Source organism: Scomber japonicus, chromosome 10 (assembly GCF_027409825.1).
Source record: "Scomber japonicus isolate fScoJap1 chromosome 10, fScoJap1.pri, whole genome shotgun sequence".
NCBI classification, from domain to species: domain Eukaryota; kingdom Metazoa; phylum Chordata; class Actinopteri; order Scombriformes; family Scombridae; genus Scomber; species Scomber japonicus.
Window position 1 is genome coordinate 17860588 of NC_070587.1, and position 21256 is coordinate 17881843.

At 38.1% G+C, this 21256-nt stretch overlaps 1 protein-coding gene across 1 annotated transcript in view; it reads right to left on the minus strand.

Moving 5' to 3' along the window:
- Window positions 1-21256, minus strand: part of LOC128367032 (CUB and sushi domain-containing protein 3-like) — a 213590-nt gene that overhangs the window by 98993 nt on the left and 93341 nt on the right. Inside the window, exons 27-31 of the mRNA XM_053327824.1 lie at window positions 20488-20679; window positions 18822-18960; window positions 16251-16438; window positions 15721-15915; window positions 11728-11844 (exon numbers count right to left, since the gene is read on the minus strand). Coding sequence (XP_053183799.1) covers window positions 11728-11844; window positions 15721-15915; window positions 16251-16438; window positions 18822-18960; window positions 20488-20679 — 831 coding nt within the window. The remainder of the gene's footprint in view (window positions 1-11727; window positions 11845-15720; window positions 15916-16250; window positions 16439-18821; window positions 18961-20487; window positions 20680-21256) is intronic.

Here is a 21256-nt window from a genome sequence, read left to right on the forward strand (position 1 = left end):
GATGTTTGCAGAGTTTAACCTGTAATCAAAAGAAAGTCAAGTTTAAAACTAATGAAAGTTGCTGCTGTAACTGGTACACAGACACACAGGTTAACTATAATTGGGCCATGTTGTGAAGAGCAGACTTCAAATGGCACACTGATAAATGAAAGCAAGTACAGCCTGTTTTCGCCCAGTAACAGCTTTCACTAATGTGTTAGCTACATCCACATGCCTTCTGGCAAAATACACACAAGTCCCAGCTGAAAAGGTGTAACAAACACAAAAAAAGAAAAAGAGAGAGAGAAAAAATACTGGTAACAGAGGCAATTGCTAAAGGTAAAAAACGGCAGCATATGCTTGTCCTTCTGGCTATGAATTATGGAACAGCGTCCTGTCATCTTAACTTTGTAGCGGTACAGATTTCCTCTGGTATGTTGCGTTATAGTGCAGCACTGTAAAACCATTATACCTGCCACATAACTATGTAAGACAGACACAGACAGAGAAAGAATGACAAGCAGAGTAAGAAACTGCCCCCTGACAGCCGTGGTACGCTATGCTGCCCTTTATGTCCCAAGAGACCATAGTTTAGACTGACCTCCAACAATACGACCAAAAAAAACTGCACTGAAGACATGAAGCTAGCAGGATGGAGGGAATGCGGAGGAAGGTGTAACAATTTTTATTTGCATGGGTGTATTACTGTTCGTACTATGAGACATGACAGACTGAACACACGAAGCAGCCAAAGAAAGAGGAGAAAGAAACTCAAAGCTCAAAAAAGCAAAGGAAGAAAAAAAAAGAAATAAATCCATGAGCACACATGTACACGCATAAAGGTGCTGTCACACAGAGCAGCACGCACAGCCCTGTTTCTTTATCTGTTGAGAAGTGAGGACGCCTATGGCTGAACCAGTCTAAATAAGAGATGATTCTACCCTTAGGGACAGCTCACTGCTGTGGTATTAGCATACCTACACCGTGCTTATTGAATAGGCTGCGCTCCTTAACACTGACACACACACAAACTCAGACACGAACGCACATATACACACTCACACAAGTGAGTCGCTCATTTCTGCCTCTAATCTAAAGCCAGCCATGCATGACTCCAATCTGCTCCTTTGGTGTAATCACGTCCACATATTAAGTCAATAAATCATTGTAAACTTGTAACCTAATTTATGCAGGACTATGATGAATCTTTTGTCCTCTAGGTCTAGTCATGGTAGTATAACACAATGCACTTGGACAGTGGACAGCATTTTCATGCCTGAATGTTCACCTTGAATAACTCTAAAGCAGTTTAATCTCTCCAATTGCATTTCCATACCTCTTTGGGTATTAGATCCTGATATTAGTGCATGCTTGTATCTCATACCACTATGGCTGCTGGGCTTAAATAATGCAAAAATGTACAACTGCAGGTTGATCTTATTCTTATGTGATGGTAATCTAATTTTCCTCATTTTGAAGGCAGTCATTTTGAAAAATGTGACGAGAGGTTGTGATAGTGTCTACCATGCATGGTGGTTTCTGCCAGAGATTAATGGATTCAGGGGCCGTATAAATTAATCATGTGATTAAAGCAATCAAGTACAGATGGTTGGTCATACATTAGAGTAATTTACAGAAAGTGAGGAATTATAAGAAGACTACTTTCATATACACTAAATGTATAATATTCACTTGATAAGATAAACCTAACCAGTATTATGGACAAGACTTGTTTTAAAGCAGACTAAATACTTTGAGACATAGCTTCAACAACATGATGTTTCTTACTTCTTGGTTCATTTTGACTCAATACACATAGTTCCTGCAGATATTTTCTAGCACATTCACACTGTGAAAATCCCTTGCCATCACATCTCATAGGTCCTCTATTGGGCTCGGATCTGGAGAAAGTGCAGGGAAGTGAAGTAAATTAAAATCACTGTCATGTTCCTGGAACTATTCTGGGATGATGAGTGCTTTGTGACAAGGCTTGTTATCCTGCTGGAAGTATCCATTTGAAAAAGTGTAGAGTGTGGCACTGAATGGATGCACCTGGTCACTAACAATGTTGTTATGGCTCCTGAATGGTGTGCTCTGATACTATTAAGGGGAGTAATGTGTGCCAAGAAAATATTCCATTACATCAAAAAAAAAAAAAAAGCTGCACCATATCTACCAGGCTAGAGGAATCCACCCTTTATACTGGTTACTCCAACATCTTTGCCTAACATTTTTCACCTTGTTTCTTAATTCTTTGAATGCTGAAAACTAAAAAAGTTAGAATATAGTGTTGCTACTGAAAAAAAATGGCAGATATGGCAGGCACATATTTCTTAATTTATTGTTAATGAGACTGTGTTATTGTTGTTATATATACTCAGTCCACCTACCCTGTAAAAGCATGTGGCATATTTCTAATTAATAATACATTTGGAGGTTAAAAACATATTCAAGAGAGAAAAAAAAATTAAGTGATATAATAAGACACAAAATAAAGACAAGCCACCACAGTCATTGAGGGAGGGAGAGAGAGAGAAAGAAGGAACGGCAGGTACAGCAGTTCAGAGCAGAGCAGATGGAGGTGGAGATGGTTGGATGTTAATACTGATGTAAATGCCAAAACTAAACACACTCTTAAATGTCTTTTAAAAAGAGCAGTATGATTAGTTGCAGCCCGTAGAAGGTCAATTTGAAATTAGTTTGACACACACACACATACACACATACACACACACACGTCCTTGTCCAGTATTTGTCAGTACATTGTAATAATTAAGCCTAATTGTTTAATTGTTGTCATATATAAGCTTAAATTTGATGCATATTCTTTTTCCTATCACAGCTTTTCTTGTGGCTTGAAAAGAAAGTGACACACAAGTGCCCACACAAGTGACACGCAAACTGCAACTCCAGAGTGGTGCCAATACATATACAGTAGTACATATAAATAAAGCATGTGTCTGAGGCCTGAAAAACTGGCGCAAAGAAATGAGTAAATCTGGCCCACAGAGATTCCTAGTTCCACAGAGACAGTATTGTGAGTCCAGAACTGTTTCAGCAACCAAGTTTGGACTGATAATGAACAACCATTGGCTTGTTTTTCCTCCAGATTTCTACGCTGTATACCTATATGTAACGGCACGTCAACAGGAATGTAGGAAATGATTGACTTTGACTATGAATTCAATATTGTGGCCACATCTTTGTCAACATTTTTTATCCGACTTGTTACCGAGATCAGATAAGATGAGTTTTTTTGAGGCCGACTCTATTTTATCAGAATTATTCACACCAGACTTTGACATTGACATCTGTAACTGTACTGTGTAAAAGCTGTTAAAGGTTGGGATAGTCCCAGAGAAAACAAAAACATAAGGCTTCCTGTATACAGAGGAAAACAAGAGAAGAAGAGGCAGGAGAATAGATAACATATCTGATTGGCTTTAGTTTTTGCCCCTTTGCTATAAACTTTGGCTTCACTTTTCACTTTTCATCTGGCTTTTTCATCATTTCGGCTTTTGGGATGGAGTTTTTCCCTGTCAAAAACAAGGGCATGTACTGCAGATAGGATCATTACAATACAGCAGGGAAGAGAAATGTCATAATCTTAGAAAGGCTTTTTCCGTCTCTGTCTCTCCCCCCTCTGTTATTTGATCTTTCTCCTTCAGAATGAATGAGCATCACCCACTGGATCACTTGTGGGTTGAGTGTTTTCAAACGTCTGTGTATGTAGTTGATGGATTATCCTAAAACTCATGTATGCTAGCAAAGCACGCAATTCCATAATGCAAGTTTGAGAACCTCTCCAGTGTATTATCTTGCTCATACTGTTTGTGTTGCAACAGAGAAATACTGTTCAGAAATACTGTTCAGTTATATTTTATGTTACTGAGGAGTTGTTGAACACAGAGTCTCTTGTAGTACAAAAATATTCATGTTGCATACTTGTATAATGCTCACCAGTATCTATGCATCTACAGTCAGACCTTTATTTAAACTCGAAGAATCACTGAGGTTGCCCTCATTTACAGTGATGTTGAGTTGCTACAGAGATAAACACACAGGTAAATGCCAAAATTAAACACAGTGTGTTGCAGAGACTGTGTTCTTTAGGGGTCCTTGCTGAACTGCACGTCTGCAATACCTGTAGTGTTCTCTTTTCATTGTTGCTGATTAATATGAACAAAAGAATCTGCTCCTAAATTGTCTTTGTTTTTTTTATCAGTAATGCTACTTTTTGTCACAGGTAGGGCCACAAAGATCATCAGTGTTGCATTAAAACAAGATTCATGTAGTTTCTTCATGCTGTCTGTGGACTAATAACTCAGCATGACTTAAGACTTTGTGGTCAAATACATTCATGTAGCACATTGTGTAAAAACAAGTTGAGGATTGAAGTGCCAAGCCATTAAATCCTACTAAAAATAAATCACCATTACAGCATTACAAGCAAAAACAAAGTGCGTGTAGAAAAATGGATGGAGAGAGAAAAGCTACTCTACAGTCTAATGGTTTAAAAAACACATTCCTGCAATACATCTGTGTCATGAGAGCTATATTATAAGTAACTCTTGTTTCTTTAACAGTTAATCACAAACTCCTGCATCCTCTTACTCTATGGAAGAGTTGTGTTATACACTCAAATTACATCACTAATACATACCCTCAATGACACCTGCCTCTTTCAAACGCTTAAATTGTTGTTTAAAAAAAATCAATTTGACAGACTAACCTCTTGGATTGGTTTTCACTTTCCAGCTAGGGTTACTGCTACCAAACCAAGAAAACATTGCATCAAACAATAACATGAATGCTTGTCTGAAATGATCAAGTTAAAAATACTGTCGGAATACGTAAGTTGTATGTAATGTAAAAATTCAGCATTTCAGCGGTGTCAGATAACAGGATTATATGAACCTGTCAGCTGAAATGTAGGATTTTGGATGAAAAAAATTCAAGGTGAAGTGGGTACAGTCAGCCAACTCACATGAAATAGATTATTATGTAAATGTAGAATATGTACAGCATTAATGTTTTCCATCTCGGCTTTGACCTCGATGCTCCTCACAAGGAAACATCAAGCTCAGCACAGCAGGGAGCGATGATGCTAACTTCCTCCCTAGGGGAATTTAAGGACTCATAGCCTACAGGTGGATGCTGGGGTGGAGGTAAGAGGTTTTGAAGGGCTTTATGAACAAAAGTAGCAGAAGTGTGAGAAAAGCACTGATGGCTTTAGTACACCACCATGATTAAAAGGGTGCGTTGGATCCTATTGCCTTTCCACCATGTTGACAATGTCTATGATGATGATGTTCTGAAGATTTTTTTTCTTTTTTTATTGCTTAATGCCATTTTTATACCTTGCCCCACTATCAGTAGCTATTCATTATTTATGCCTTGAAGGAGTCTACAATTGGATTCAAGTCCTGCCTTATTGTATCAGACAAAAACGTTTTACTTTATATTGCATTGTTGTTTTATTTTTTATTTTTGCAAATTCAAAATGTGCACTGGTAACAGGTGGATTCAAAATTATTGTCTGTTATATGTGACCACTGATGGTCTAACAGCTGTCATCACATTGATATCCTTTTTTCTTCATTTCGTATGTTAGTAAACTGCTACTGTGCCAATAGCCACTTTCCTCAACACTACAATCTGTTTGCAACTGAAGAGTTACATTTAACAAAAACTTTTTGGTTTAGCAAAGCCACATGGGCATGATTACAGAAATTTAAATGGCTAGGAAACACTAGTTCCTACTGGTACACACCCACTCAGGTAAACGATCATTACTCCATGCAGTGAAAACCATTTTCTCAGGATACCACTAATGTAGCGAATGGAATGCAACACCATTTTTAGCTACATGTGCCTTAAGGCAAAATATGCACAAAGCCCAGATAAGGTGTTAAAGACGCTTACAGCAAAGGCAACAGCGAAAGGTAAGGAAAATGGCAGCATATGTTTGCCCTTCTGGCTATGAATTATGGAGGAGGTACCTGTCGTCTTAGCTTTGTGGCAGCACAGGCCTTCTGGGATTCTGGGCTCTGACAGCATACACAAGCCTCATTTACAGAAACCAGAGGGATTGTATGACAGCACAGACACATATATTTTTAATGACCCATTATCACAGTGAAATTGCATCAGCCCTTTTGGCAGTGTGTATGTGGCTGCACCTTGGCACAAGCTGCATACAGTCCATTAAGCTTCTATCTTGGGTAAAAACTCCCTCTGTGGATTGAAAGCTATGAGTATTGGTCACTTCAGGAGAGAAGAAAGGGGAAGAAGAGAAGGACATATAAGTGGCTTCGTTTATTTCCAATTTTACCTACACTCTTTCCCCACTTTTCTTTTTTGTTTTGTTTTGTTTTGCTGGGATCTTTATCATCACATTTACTTGTTGACTCTAGGAACAGTATAGAGAACTCATCAGGGAGTGTATCTGACAACTAGCTCAAGTCACTGCACTGACACAATAGGTACCTAGAATCTCATCAACTTGAAAACCACAGGTTGTCAATTCCAGTCAGTGCAGTCAACTGTGTGCTGACACACTCAAATTTGACAGAGGCAGTCTCTCTAATTACACATCCACATGTGTACCTGTGGAGCGATATAAGAAAAATGCATCAAAGTCAACAGAACAGTGCACAGTTCATATTAGGTTAATCATACAGAGTCTTGTGTATATATTGTAAACTGAAGCAGACAGACAAGGTAATGGTTTTTGTGTGGGATGTAGCAAGTCGTGTACTAAGATGGCCCCAGGCATAATCTTACTCTCCAGCGAGCATCACTGATGAGTCAACAATCAGCCCCCAGGGTCAACGTTTTTTTATAATCGTTCTCAGCAGCCCTCCGCTCTTTCTCCTTCTTTCTCATTGCCGGTCTCACTCATTATACTTCTCTCACTCATTATCACTCTTTCCATCGAACTTGTGCTCTCTGAGACTTTCACACTGAGTCAAGATCTATCTGCCTCTTTCTCATAGTTAGACTCACTCCCTTTACCACTTGCGCTCTCCACGGTCTCTCTCGCTCATTCTCTGTCCATCTTGTTACAGCCCAAATTTATTACTGCAATCTGTCAGTGCTCCTGTCTCGCCTCCTGACACATTCCATGGCACCCATTATGCATATGTTGTTAGTATTATATAGACACATACAGTGGAGCTATAAAAAGCCTCGGGCAGAGGTGAGTGAATGTTGTGTCTATGAAATCAAATTCACCAATGACTCATTATGAGCAACCTTCTGCTGAGAGACTACCGTAGGATGAAATACAACTTTTGCAAAGTTTACACCACATTATGGTGTTAGAGGTATATGGGTATAATACTATTGCTATAAGTTACAAGAACGCATAAGCAGAATTATAAGCCTCACTTTTCAATTTCAGACATGTATATGTACTCTGACAATACTCTGGCTTTTAAAAAGATCTTCAGATGCAGAGTTTATTTTAAAAAAGATCTCTATAAAGTAAATGATCTTTGAAATGAATGTAGATGTGGGCTTGTACATCCCAATGGGAATAGTTCATCCATTTTCCAAGTAAAACCAAACCAAAAAAAGAGCACATTTTGCTTTTCAAAAAAAAAATAATAATAAAAAAATAAAAATCACATTCACAAAGGAGACGGCACGGAGCAAACAAATCCTCGAGGCTAAATACGAACTATTAAAACTTAGACTGAAAAAAAAAATCAATTTTCCTTGAAGAATAGTTCTGAAAAGTTTATCAAAGTATAAATCCAGTTGTTTTATTTATTTTATTTTTCTTGTATGCCCTGGACATGTGGGTTTTTAGTTTTGTCAAAATATATTGCACATTAATTTCCTTGTTCTTACATAATACTATTACCTGCTGGAAGTATACAACCAAAATAAGTTATACACCAACCAGCTACTGAACTTGTGTAAACAACAGTGAATTCCTGTGGGGCAGTGTATGTCTGTATGTTTACAAGCAGCGCCCAAGGCAAAGGTTGAGTGCCATGAATAATTCATCTCGTTAAAGAAGAAACAGAGATTGTTTGAAATATGACTACAACCATTATTTCTGACAGAATAATTAAACATTAAAGGGCAAGACAGATGCACATTGTACCTTAATGACATCTGAATGGTGAGAAGTAAAATACGCTTTGCACAGAGCTGAATGACTACTGAGGTACCTAAAAATGATGGCTCACAAATGAATGTAAAACATTTTTACTGACTTTGCTCACATTGTGTTTTAAGCACTGGTGTCTGCTGCCAGATCTTTCTTTATTATCATTTTTATGGTCAACAACTGGGATACAGTACATAAATGAATATGCTAACATGTATGCACATCTAAATCTAAAACCGGGCAAGAGGAAAGCACATTTTAAATATACTGTCATGTAGGACTTGTAAAAAGACACATAATGAGTTGTATGATTGAGGTGATGCTTCAGGCAGAATTGTACTGTATTGCAATGTGGTGCATTTAAATGTTATGGATGCATGTATATTATGTGCATGCATTATACATATAAGCATCAGGTGCAAAAGGACGCATGGCAAAGGTCCAAATGAAAACACACACAGGGAGGTATGTACATATCCACACTATTTGTTTTGTTATTCAGACAGAAACAATGACAGCTTGGGTAGAATACAGTAAATCTATACAAACTGTACTATTATACCGGTAAACAAAATATTTGCCAACATCCAACACATGTATAAACAAGTCCCATACTTTTTAAGCTTCCTTTCAACCTGTCAAAGAATCTCCAAACACACTGTGAAAAACTATGCTTTTTGGCAAACCAGCAGCAGAAGACAAGACAAAGAAAATGAAATCTGGCTCATTATGACATCAGCATTGGTCCTATACTGTATGTACAGGTATGTATGTATGTATGTATGTATGTATGTAAACATCTAAAAAAAAAAAGACAATCTAAGTCTTGCATATGGTGATGATTTGCACTGCACGGCTCGACCGTACCAGCTGTCAAGTTGCCCTGTCAACTACAGTATGTGCGTAGAATCTTCTATCCAAGAAAAAGCTTGTACTGCTGTCAAATTTCTTTACCCTTCCACTGTGGTACCATCACTGCTTGAGTTATGTGCACAAGCTACAACAGAACCAAATGTAAAAATAACCAAAACTAAATGACTTCCTAACTGACATTCTATCACAAATGGCAAAGCTGAAATTGATGGTAGACCTGGGAACATGACATTGCACATTGTGATGTTCATTATTCATTATTTGTTCAAATCTGTCCAACACTTTCCAGTCTTGCAGTGTTTCCACCATTTTCAGGTCAGATATAGCTTTCATCTGTCAAAGACTAGACTAGTACAGATCTTCTCAGTCTTACTATATAGGACATAATGATTTTCTGTATCGTAATGTACCCCCAACATTCATGAGGCTGCCTTGTAAATATGCAATCAAATTTGAGAAACATCTATTTATCATTGTACATTTTTACTTTGCATTATCAGTGACGCTGAATCGCTCACCTTTAGTGAAAACCATTTTAAGATTCTGAACCATTCAAACATAGTGTTCATTCTGGGATTCAACAGCTGATGGCTGCTTGCCAATCTGGCAAGCATTAGTCAAACATAATCTCAGGCACTGTACTGGCACTAAGTTTATTATAATATTATCATAGTAATTATGAAGAGCACATGGTTTAATTAATTCTAAATGTACTGCTTCCAATTCTTTTCTGAGATGTAACACAGTGTGCTTGTAACATACTTCAATTATTCAGAGCCATTTTACAATACATACATACATGTATACCAAGGTCTGTCTAAACCCTTACAACTACACCTTGACAGCAAAAAACATACATCCACATAATACTGCAAACCCTCCCCCCAGGTTTAAAACTCTCAGGTCATTGGGCCAGAGTCAAGAGATGATATTTCCAACTGACCTTTCCCTGCAGGTTCAACCAGGCTGACATGATGTCTCCAAGGCTTTATGGAATCATCAGTCATACTTGGGATACACTAAGACACGTGTTTGAAACTGTACCCCAGGTGCTTATAAATTTCAATTACCTGTATACTATACACTGAAATGTGATCTCTGCTATCACACTGCCTATAGGCTAGACTGAGCTGCCAAGCTTCATCTGGGAAAAATCATTTCTCAATATACAGTTTAATCAGAAGATTAAGACTAAAATTCTGGATTTAATACAGTATATAATGCTTGGATATTTTTTTAATGTTAAGTTAAAATAAACACATAATAAATGATGTAAGCATGGTAACTCAATTGCAGCATAGTGTATACTGTGTTATGAGTCAGTGTTTGGTTTGCTAAAAGCCTGCATATGCAAATGAGATCAGTTGTGTTGATTGTCCTTATAGTAAAAAAATGTAGACAGCTTGTTTTACACTAATAAGGATGTTATATTGGTTTAAGGACATGTAGTGTTCTGGCTTGAGCCTCCATATGAAAGATTCAAATATTACTAGTAAAAAGAAAGGCACATGGTTTATTTATTTAGGAAATTTAGAATTTCCTGTTACATAATAGCTAGAGTGTTGTAGTTCCAACATTTTCAATTTGCTCTACCCAAGCTGTGAATCCCAGTTGCTTTGTTAGACTACTACTCGGAATATATTACCCTCAAGCCACACCACAGCAATCTTGTTCATCATCAGTGGGACTTTTCAATAGCCTCTGTGTCTGCACTCCCTGGAATAAATCCACAGGCCCAGGTGGGAATGTTGCTTGGAGACTTCCACAGTCCATTAAGCTTTTGCAGACAGTTTAAGCAAAGGCAGCATTTTTATGCAATATTTATAGGAAAAAAAAACCTGCGGATTCCTGGACTCTATGAGCAGTGGGAGATGGCAACAGAGGATGTAAACTGTCGGGCTGGATCATCACACAGGGGATTAATCTGTGTTTCATAAGCAAGGGGCTTTGCTGAATAAAAAACCTCTGCCTACGATTTCAGCAGCTCTTTATGACCAACATCGAATATTGAGAAGAGGCGCATCAAGGTCTTCGAGCGATCTTTGCTGAATTATGTATATACAGAGGCGCTTGGATAAACTGAGACCTGTGAATTTGCTAGCTCTATCTACTTCCCACGGCACTCCCAAGCTTGACCTTCCTCTCTTTTACCTACAATACAGAGAATTTTTCATTTCAACACAATCAATTTTACTTCAGCCCAAACCTATTCTGCTTTCATGCCTCTTGCTACAGTCCAAAACACTGGCATTCTTCAAGTAGTGTTTCAACTCACACATCAAAATGGGGAGCAGCAACAAAAGGTGTAGCAGTGTTGGTATAGAAAGCATAAATCATAACAGTAGCCTTCACTAAGTTCACTTGTGTAACCATTGGCTGATTCAGTTGTAAGATATGAATGTAAAGAATGTGTAGATTGAATATCAATCCAGCAGCACACATACATGTATTTACAGTAAGCTGAGTTTCAATGGCTGTAACCATCAAACATACCTGCTCAAACCTACAAAACACTGAAAAGCATCAACACAATGTATGCATATATAATATTCTGTTACCTATGACCAGCTTTGAGAGTAAGCCCTTCACTTACAACTACACATTATTCTCTATCTATTAACTTATGCACAAAACCAGCATCCTCCTGCTATAGATTTGAAGTAAAAAATATTTTTGGAAACCAGCCCTACATATAAGAAGGAACTGAAAAAGACTTTTCACAACTCACTGGAAATAATGTTTGAAATGCTTACCAAAGTCACCCGGGACAAAGATGTCATAGACACAGCTCTGGCCTTTGGTGTAATTATGTGGGTAGTTTGGGGACAGCACAGTTCCCTCTGAACCTGTGAAGTGACCTCCGCAGGGAGCTGTGGGGATAAGAAGGAAAGAAACAGAGAAGCACAATTTACAAATGTGAAACAACCAGCTTTACAGTACCTGGGGAAATGAGGCAATAAGATACAATCAGCGAATTCATTCTACTGGTGCACAGGTAAGCAGTTCATATCACAAAACGAGATGAAAAGCCACCTTTGAACTTTCAGCTGCTGACAAATATAATTTTGGCCAGCATACCAAAATCATTTGACATTTGAGAGACACTTTGGGGACATTTCTAAAGGGAAAGTAACCTGTAAACAGAAAGAAAAGGAAGCCGGACTTGTTTTTACGCAGTTAAAACCCAACAGGGAAACAACTGGCAAAGAAAAAGTATTTTTGGCCTTCAAAATATATAAAACCACCATCAATCAATAAAACACACAATCATAAAAGTTCCACACACCTGCAACTTTAATCAGGCCATTTTTCTCAGCAGCGTGTTTTGAGAGACTCACAAGCAACTTCAGCTGCAGAAGGCTTTCAGTAAGGAAGTCTAGTTTCTCTCATTATAAAGTGGCTAGATTTGTATTTTAAAAAGTGGATGAAATTGTTGTAATTTTAACAACTAATAAAAAGTTCAAGCCATGGAGTTTGTGCTGCTAAATGAAGAGTGGGAGGAATCCAACAGCTGTCCTCCAAAACTATTACCTTCAAACAAAAATCATATATTTGCATATTTGTATCTCACAAACTTTTACTAGCACCATCTCCATAAAGTTGGCAGAGGTTGAATTGGCAGCTGGTTCATTAATATAAGCTGTGGTCCATCCTGCACCTGCATTGAGTCTTCGCTAAAAGGAAGAATAAGTGACAGTATATGGACTCATACAAAAATAATCCATCTCAATCATCACTTATAACCTAACTGAAATGTGTTGTTGGGGTGTATGTATCTGCAGAGACCCCGACCTCTGCCTGTATTTTCTTACTATCTGTATTCTGGATTGGTTTCTGGGCTGCAACCTTTTGGGCAGTGGATGTGTAGCCCCCAACCAATAACGGCATGCATTATGTGAGGTCGGGACTTTATAAAAACATAGGGACATAGCGCTGCACTGCAATGTAGCATTTCTGGTGTGTGTTGACCATTAGAGGACAGGGCTAATTTTAAATGTTGTGTTTACAAACCACTACTGACAAATCCTACTCATTTTGCCTTTAAGCTTTTAATGATGTTCCTAATTTGCCAAGAGGTCCTCTAATGCAGTCGCATCAGACCTTACGGACAAGCCATCAGGTATGGGATCCTCAACTGTAAACAAACACGCTCATTTGTCGCAGGGATGCTGTAACCAGCTGCTCTGAAGCCCCTCCACATGTCACTGCTGTGCACAGGAGAAGATGAACAAAAGTGAGCGGTGGCACTAATGTAGAAAGATGGATCAGCAATTCATCCATGTTTGGTTGTTGGAGTAGCAAGAGGGATATAATCAAATATATGTGAAGACAGCAACAGGGACTCTGATTCAAGCTGATTTGTCATACAGAATGGGAGACATAGTGCTGTGGTGGTTGAGGAATTGGAGAATATTGTTAGCGGGAGGAATGGCACACTGTACTGTCAATCTTGAGTAGGTGAGAACAGCTCTAAGGAAAGAAAGGGATTCTCAAGATAAGCTTTAATGGATCCATGCTGACAGGTGAGTGTAGAGCTAAGAAGAAGTTGGCACAATGAAAAACCATCATTTTATGAACTGTAATAGACTGATGGGTAGGAAGAAAAAGAAAAAAGTGGAGGTATTAGTGAACAGTTTGCTATTGAAGATGTCATTGTATTAATTTTAAGACAGCTCAGATTATCTTCAAAATCCAAACACCAACAAAATGATCATACAACATATGTGCCCTTAGACACCTGAGAATGCTGTATCATTACAAACATAAAGGCAGCTGTTTTTTTAGATTTTAAATGGATTACATTTGAATGATATTGAACCTGCCCTGCAGTCCACTTCATTTACAGTAGACGATCACGGGAGCTAATGGAACCATCACAGCACAACAGTACAAATGTAATGTACTAAAGGGGTCAATGTTTGAGATGCTAAAATGTAGATAGAGTAGATTCAATGGAAAGGTGAAAAAAAGAAAAACTGACTGATCACAGTTATGATTAAAGCCTCACCACTGCTGGGGTTTTGAGCTTGATGCAGACTATCAGACAGAAAAAATATTAAAGATATATCTGATGATATTTTATGATATTTCTTTATTTATTTCTGACAAGATCATTTGTAATATGATGTATTGTTGTAATGAATTGCTCTGACTCCGGTAATTTATCCTTACTCTGAAATTCACATCTTTCGTATACAGTATATTATATTTGATTTTTTTAGTTGAAGTGTGATTGTGGCTATCCAACAAAGCATTCAACAACAAATAGTTCAATTGGTATGAGTCTGTTTTGCAATGACTGACTTTTTGTTTTACTTGTTTGGGATATAACATCAATTGCTAAATAATGTAAAAGACCAGGAGCAAGCTGTATATTGGAGCAGCTGAATCAGGTAGATTTAGCCTTTAGTCTGTTATGGCATCAGTTCAAATTTAGTCTCAAAGTGAAAATACTAAATGGATAGTTGCTGATGGGCTCTTTAGTAAAGCACATAACCTCAGGGCTGTTCAGTGAAGTTAAGACAGGTGCCAACTGTAAAAGTAATGAACTGGTCCCTGAAGTGGGAGAGGGTGCACCTATTCCCCACTGCTGAAAAGGAGAGCTGAATTTTAATTCAGCTATGACAGATTAAATACTTTAAGGAACATTTAAAATGGTCCCAAGCTACTGAAGGGAGGAGCCCTGGTTATCTTAAATCTTCTCACATTGTTTCTCACTTCTGTCTTTGACACTTTGATCCACTGTAGAATAACAAACAATTCATTATAGGGGTCTTATTGTCTTTGCAATATTTTATTTAATTGTAAAACTGTAAAAATAACAACTAACAAGAATGAAAATTACTATTTTTCAAGTTGTCTCAATTAATAAACTGATTTTGCAGACCAGGTAGAGTATATATACTGTAATCACATACTGAAGCCTTTACATTTCAGTTAATTAGGTTATTTACTTTTGCCCTACCATAAAGGTTGCATATCATGAATGTATTAACAAAGATTTTCCTCTCCAATCATTTGTATTCAGTTAATATTACAGTGTTGAGATGAAAAGGAACTGAAGGTTGTAATTTAGACACATCTTAGTAACACTACAACAAGGCATTATCAGATTACTCATCTTGAGACAAACCCAACAGTGGGCTAGTGATATGAAGATACATCAAGAAAACGCAAAAGTCAAGAAAACAAAGCACATGTAAAAATATCTAGAGGTTTAAAGATGCATGAAGAAAAGGAAAGCTTCTCAGATTTGTATGAACTAATGTAATTAACATGATGTCAAAAAGCAAAGAGGAAATGGACATCCATTCAAGACATAGTGTCGTTTTGATGGTATTTCATCCTGACATCCTTTCTGTTCTTTTTTTTAACGGCCCCACCAAGTGAGAGACACTAAATGGTTCATACATCACACAGTGACATTTCTGACATAACTCATAGCTGTTTCACTTGTGCTGAACTACTGTTCGCTACGCAGCCAACGCAGGTTTTTCATTTTATTTGCAGCCACGGTATAGACACCTGAAAACTGACAATGGATGACTTAGTGATTTAAGTGTTGTGCATTGATAACACAGAATTCTCTCCTCTGAGTTCGCCTTCCTTGCATTCTGCAAGAGTTCACACAGTTCATTTTTGCACAGCACAGCCCTGGTCACATCGTATCAAATATTGACCAAGCAGCTGGAGTGCAATTCTTTACAACTCAGGCCTTCTGTTATTACAGAAATGTTGACTCTTACCTTGACAGCTTGGTTTAGCTCTGTCCCACTCTGGTCTCTTGCTGTTGCCCATGACACATGTCAGAGTGGAGTAACCCTGCAGCAGGTATCCAGCCTCACAATGAAATGTCACCATAGATCCCAGCTTGTAGTCGGCGCCCATTCTGGTGCCGTTCATCACATTCCCAGGATCAAAACATGCCTCCCGCAGTTTTGCTGTCAATCAAAGAACAAAGATTTTAGAACTGTGACAACTGTCAAAATAAGAGATTTTCAAAATTGAACAGACTGAGATGTAAATATTGACTGATTATCAGAAAGTCTTATCAGCAGAGATAAACATGGTAGAAATGGACAAGGGTGAATTGGAGGCTATTCTCACAGCTAGCATCAACATTAGAAGAGTAGATGTGCACCAAGCATACTTCAAAGAGGTTATAATCAAATTTGCTTATATATACAGTATATATAACTAAATCCCTTGCTGTATTACATAAACATATTCAGTGAAAATGTTGAAAGAATCCCACATGCACAGGCATTTAGATTACCTTTGTATTCCAAATGAAAGCCGGTGTAGCTTACAGAGCCGTCGCTTCGAAATGCCAAGTACATGAAGTTGGAAGTGCTCTCAATCTTCTCAGGAAGTTTACTGTCTTGAAAACTGCCAATCAGATGAGTGCTGCTGTCTGGCCCATCATAGATGTACAAGAAATCATAGTTGGGCTCAATGCTGAAGCTGTGGCGAGTGAAAGAAATAGACAAATGAGGGATAAAACAGTTATTATTTTGCCAAGTCTTAACCACCAGATTTTACAGATTGTATGAGAGATTTAGAATGCATTAGGGTTTCAAAATGAGTGTGCACCGCAGTGCTAGAAGTGAGTCATGCCAAGTGATTTGTTTTGCATCTCCAGACAAAAAGATAAAAAAAGATATCTCCCCCAAGAGGTGAAAAGAGATTAAATTGTTGTGACACTGCGGTGGCACAAAATCTTCCCAGACGGCAATGGCAATGCAGTGTGAAAAGATCGTTTCATATCGTAGCGCTGTATATCAAATCACATGCCGCAGTGAGAGAGAGAGGAGCATTTGTTTTCAAAATAATGAGCGTGGTTTATGACAAAAATGTAAATAGCTTGGAGATAATTGCATTTGAGTTGGATCAAGGCAACTCCAATTTAAAATCATAACTCCATCCTTTCATTTGGCAATCCCAGGAGAGAAAGCGGCATTGTGCTAACTCTATTAGATGTTTGTTTTGAAGGACAAAGTTGAAAAAAAAAAAACATGGTGAATTCCTCTCCTTCACCTCGAGAAACAACAAAGTGGGTGGGAGTGCAGAAAGAGTAAGTGCTCTTTCTTTAACCCTTCTTGAAACTAAAAAAAAACACTCAGCAATCAAGACTGGCCTCAGGCCTTTATTGCTTTGCCAGTCATGCTGCTACATGCTTGAACTGCAATTAATAATGTAAAGCTAACGGTCTGAATATCATTCAGCATATGGAATGAGCTGCACTCATATCACTCAACTCTTCCTGCAATGTACAGTATTCATACAGAAATCTTATTTCACCACAGTTCAGCAAAGAGGCAGCAGTACCTGCCTTCAAGGCATTTGTAGAAATACTGCAGCCTTTTCGCTATCTCCCAACACAGCTGGACTCAAACTTTGGTGCTATGCTTAACACACATGGCCAACTTTGCTCAATACTATAATGTTATAGCTGGTTCCACCACAGAAAGCAAGCAATGCCATGACACAACCTGAGCCACAGTGCATCCACTGAGAACTGACTCCATTCTGTTGCAGCTAAGTTACAAACATACTGCAGGTTGAGGAAAAGCTTCATCTTGTAAGCTACTGGACCATGTACTTAAGAGACAGCACTGTTTTTTCAATGGCTCCTGTTTAAAAAAGAATTCTGAGCCACGTTCAGAAACCTTAAATTCTTGGATTTTCTTTTGTATTAGTTCTTTTTTAATAACTTTCATCCACACATATAAAGAGTGTTTTATAATCCTGCATTTAAAAATGCAAAGTATGCCACCAACCAAATGAAAGAAATGGGAAATGTCCTGTTACCACACATTCATTAATTTATTTTTGCATTATGTACTCAGCAAAAGCAACAAAACAAAGCAAGGGCATAGAATATGGTTTTAACGTTGTTAAGGACATTTTTTTTAAGGTTGCCTACAGTATGTGTACTTGCCTGCCTGCCTGTCTGTCTGTCTGTCTGTCTGTCTGTCTGTCTGTCTCACAGCTTCACACCACAACTCACCTGAGAGGCAGCAACTCACCTGTCTGTGTGTCCCTGCGCTGTCCAGGCTGCTGCTAATATGATTTTCATAATAAAATGATGCCTGACAGTCACAATCAACTGTATAAACAGTGGCCAATTTACCTTATAAATAATGTTCATGTCTTAATGACACATCTGCAATAATAACTCTGCTCCTGATCCACTCTTTGAAAAGGGAGAAATTAAATAGTTAATATCCCTCCCAATAATTTAAAACAAGATTAATGTTTGGATTAAATACAGGGCTTTATTAGTTAAGCTCAGCTGTCAGTGACACTCCCTCTTTAAAGAAAGAACTGAATTTGCTTTATGAGGCATTTTCACCCACAGTAATTGAGTTGTTTAATTAAATGACATGTCTGAGCGACGATCACAAACTGGCACCAAGCGCTGATGTTGGTTTTTGTCCAATGAAATCATTTTCAATTCTGTGAGGTTTAAACTATAAATACCTGTCGCATCAGATTCTCCATCGTTCACAGACTTCACTACTGCTGCTGCTGTTGGGCTGCAGCTACTGTAGCTGACAGTGCGTAACACAGTTTGAAACTGAGGGTTGCTAGGTAATCGAGTATCCCTATCTGTCTTTTCACTCTTTATCATAATAACACACTTTTTATAGAGAACACACCAACCTGGCAATTCTGCAGAGGTCTCGGTGTTAACATTATGTGGAGTTAAATTGGCAAGATGGTTCTAGTTGGTAAAACTATTGATAGGGACAATTCAGCAACACTTTGACATTGGTAAGGACATGTCCCATTTCCCAAATCTATGCCCATTAAATAAAGCGTATGTTACAGCAGCTCACATTACCTGATGAAAGCCAAGGAAATGACATAGTCAGAGTGCACAGCAATAAGCCAGTCACAGTCTTTGCTGTGTGGGTAAGGGTGTGGGTAGTTTGGAGAGAGGATGAACCCTGAAGATCCAGTCACATTCCCTCCACAAGGAGCTTGAGAATAGAAATAGAAAAAAGAAAGAGATAGGTGAGAAAGATGCACACTGAAATACTTTCAAAGTCCCTGACCTACCTAAACCTAAGATTTAGCTGAGCTGAATTTCCTTAATGACTACTGTGCAAAAAAAGAGAGCAATTATAGGCCAATATATACAACTGCATCAGAATCAATAACCTTTGTCAACCTCTATCAGCAGCAACAATCAGGTACTGAGGTACAACAGTGACATCAGGTTAAAAGCATGGACATGAGAAGGACTACAACATTACAACTGTAATAATAACTGCTGTTTCTCAGACATTTGCCTGTGGTTAGAGTGTTTAAGTATTTTAAAGTGTTCACTGGGTCAGCTAAACACACACACACACACACACACACACACACACACACACACACACACACACAAATATGTATAATAATGTGTAGGTACTTGTATGCCAAGTTATTTCAGGTAGGCATAAAATTCAATATATTCATAATAAACTTTCCAAATATAAATTATTAAAGCAAAACTATGAATCTCTGCTTCTCAAAATGGATTTCAGTTTTTCCAGTTATTCTTTAAACGCCCAAAAATTCCACAGATGGTGAAAATCTTGGTGAAATGTATCCCTCCGTTATGACATTACCTTAATAATGTTTTCCACTATTATTGCTACTTGACTCCTAGAGATCTCATTGGGACTGCAAAGATGAAGCAGACATGAAGCAGCTTATATTTCTGTGATTTTTTAATGACATTTTCTTAGTGACTCAGCATGTCAAGGGACTCTTTTTTGTGTGCATAAATCCTAAAGCTTCACAAAAAGTTTTTACTTGTCATCTGAGTTTGATAAACTAGCAGCGGTTTCACTTTGAAGAAGTGTCAGTAACACGCTGATTGCCTGTACTTGGTGTGGTAACACTTATAAGTGTTATAAGGGTATAAGGACAGCTGACATTTTCATCAGGTTTTCACCCATAAGGACCTCTTTCATGTGACATTAAATTATGCTGAGTTGTGTGATCCTGTAATTTCATTGTTAGACCTACTAAAGCCTTGCTCTTTTCTGGCCAGGAAAAAAATAAAAAACCTTAGACCAGTTGGCAGCTACTCAAGAAAATCTACGTTTCTTTGGACCTACTTAGTGTAATTATTTCTAATTGCATTGTTAAGTAATTAGCTGTTAAGCTCTAATAAGACAATGTGTTAGGAGGCTGTAAAGTGCTCAGTCTTTGACTAGCTACAGAAGTGGATTTGTCCACATAAGAGCTGGTAACAACTCAGACATATCTGAAGAGTCTTGTTTATCCTACACATTTTTAAGACATCAGTGAGAGAGAATTATAGTCTCTGCTGCAGCCCGTTAATAGAAAAACTCCCTTGCTCCCTCCTCCTCTCACCATCTCTCTTTCACTCTGATCCCCTACACTTCCCTCCTTCTTTCCCTCTCTCCCTCAATCCATATACCTCTCTTTATCTCTTCCACACACCCCACCTTCTCTCTCTAATTTACACTATCTATCTCTCTCTCTCTCACCAATGCAGCTTGGAGGGCTTGGTTGCCAGTAGTATCTATTTTCCACTTGGATGCAGGTGATTCTGCTCTCCCCCTGCAATTCATATCCCGGATCACAAGAGAAGGTCACCGAGTCACCAGGCTCCCGCCCTTCCCCGTTACGACTGCCATTCATGGGAATACCTGGATCTCTGCAGGCTGTTGCAAGAGAACCTGAAGGGCACACACACACACACACACACACGTGAAATACACATACATAGTAAATGTACACATGCATGGAATGTGCAGTAAATCAAATGAGGGCAGGAGAGAACACATAAACACATCACACCAAAAGTTTCATATCATATGGTACACAGCTGTCAAGCAGAAACTGTAGCTCAAACTGTTACACAGCAGACAAGATTGTTTACTGATATCTGCTGAAATCTGTTTTCCTAAACCACAGCTGTGCAGCAGCCCTAAGCTACAAGAATGATCTGGTAAAATCTGATTCTTGAATTATTCCCATCTTGCCAGACTTTATTGACAAACTTAACACAGTTACTTTTATTGCAGTTTTGTGCTATTGTTGCTTTTTCGAAATCAAAATCCATCCAGCAAACATACATCAATAAAGAATGTTGATTATATTGCATATGACGTGATATGATAACATTTGTATGGTAAAAACAAAAGCGGTCATTATGATTTCATATCTCTGACAATCCATTAAAATAATCCACACGGTAACAAAGAGACACTTAACATAAATTTTACACACGCAATGATGGCTATGAGTGTAACT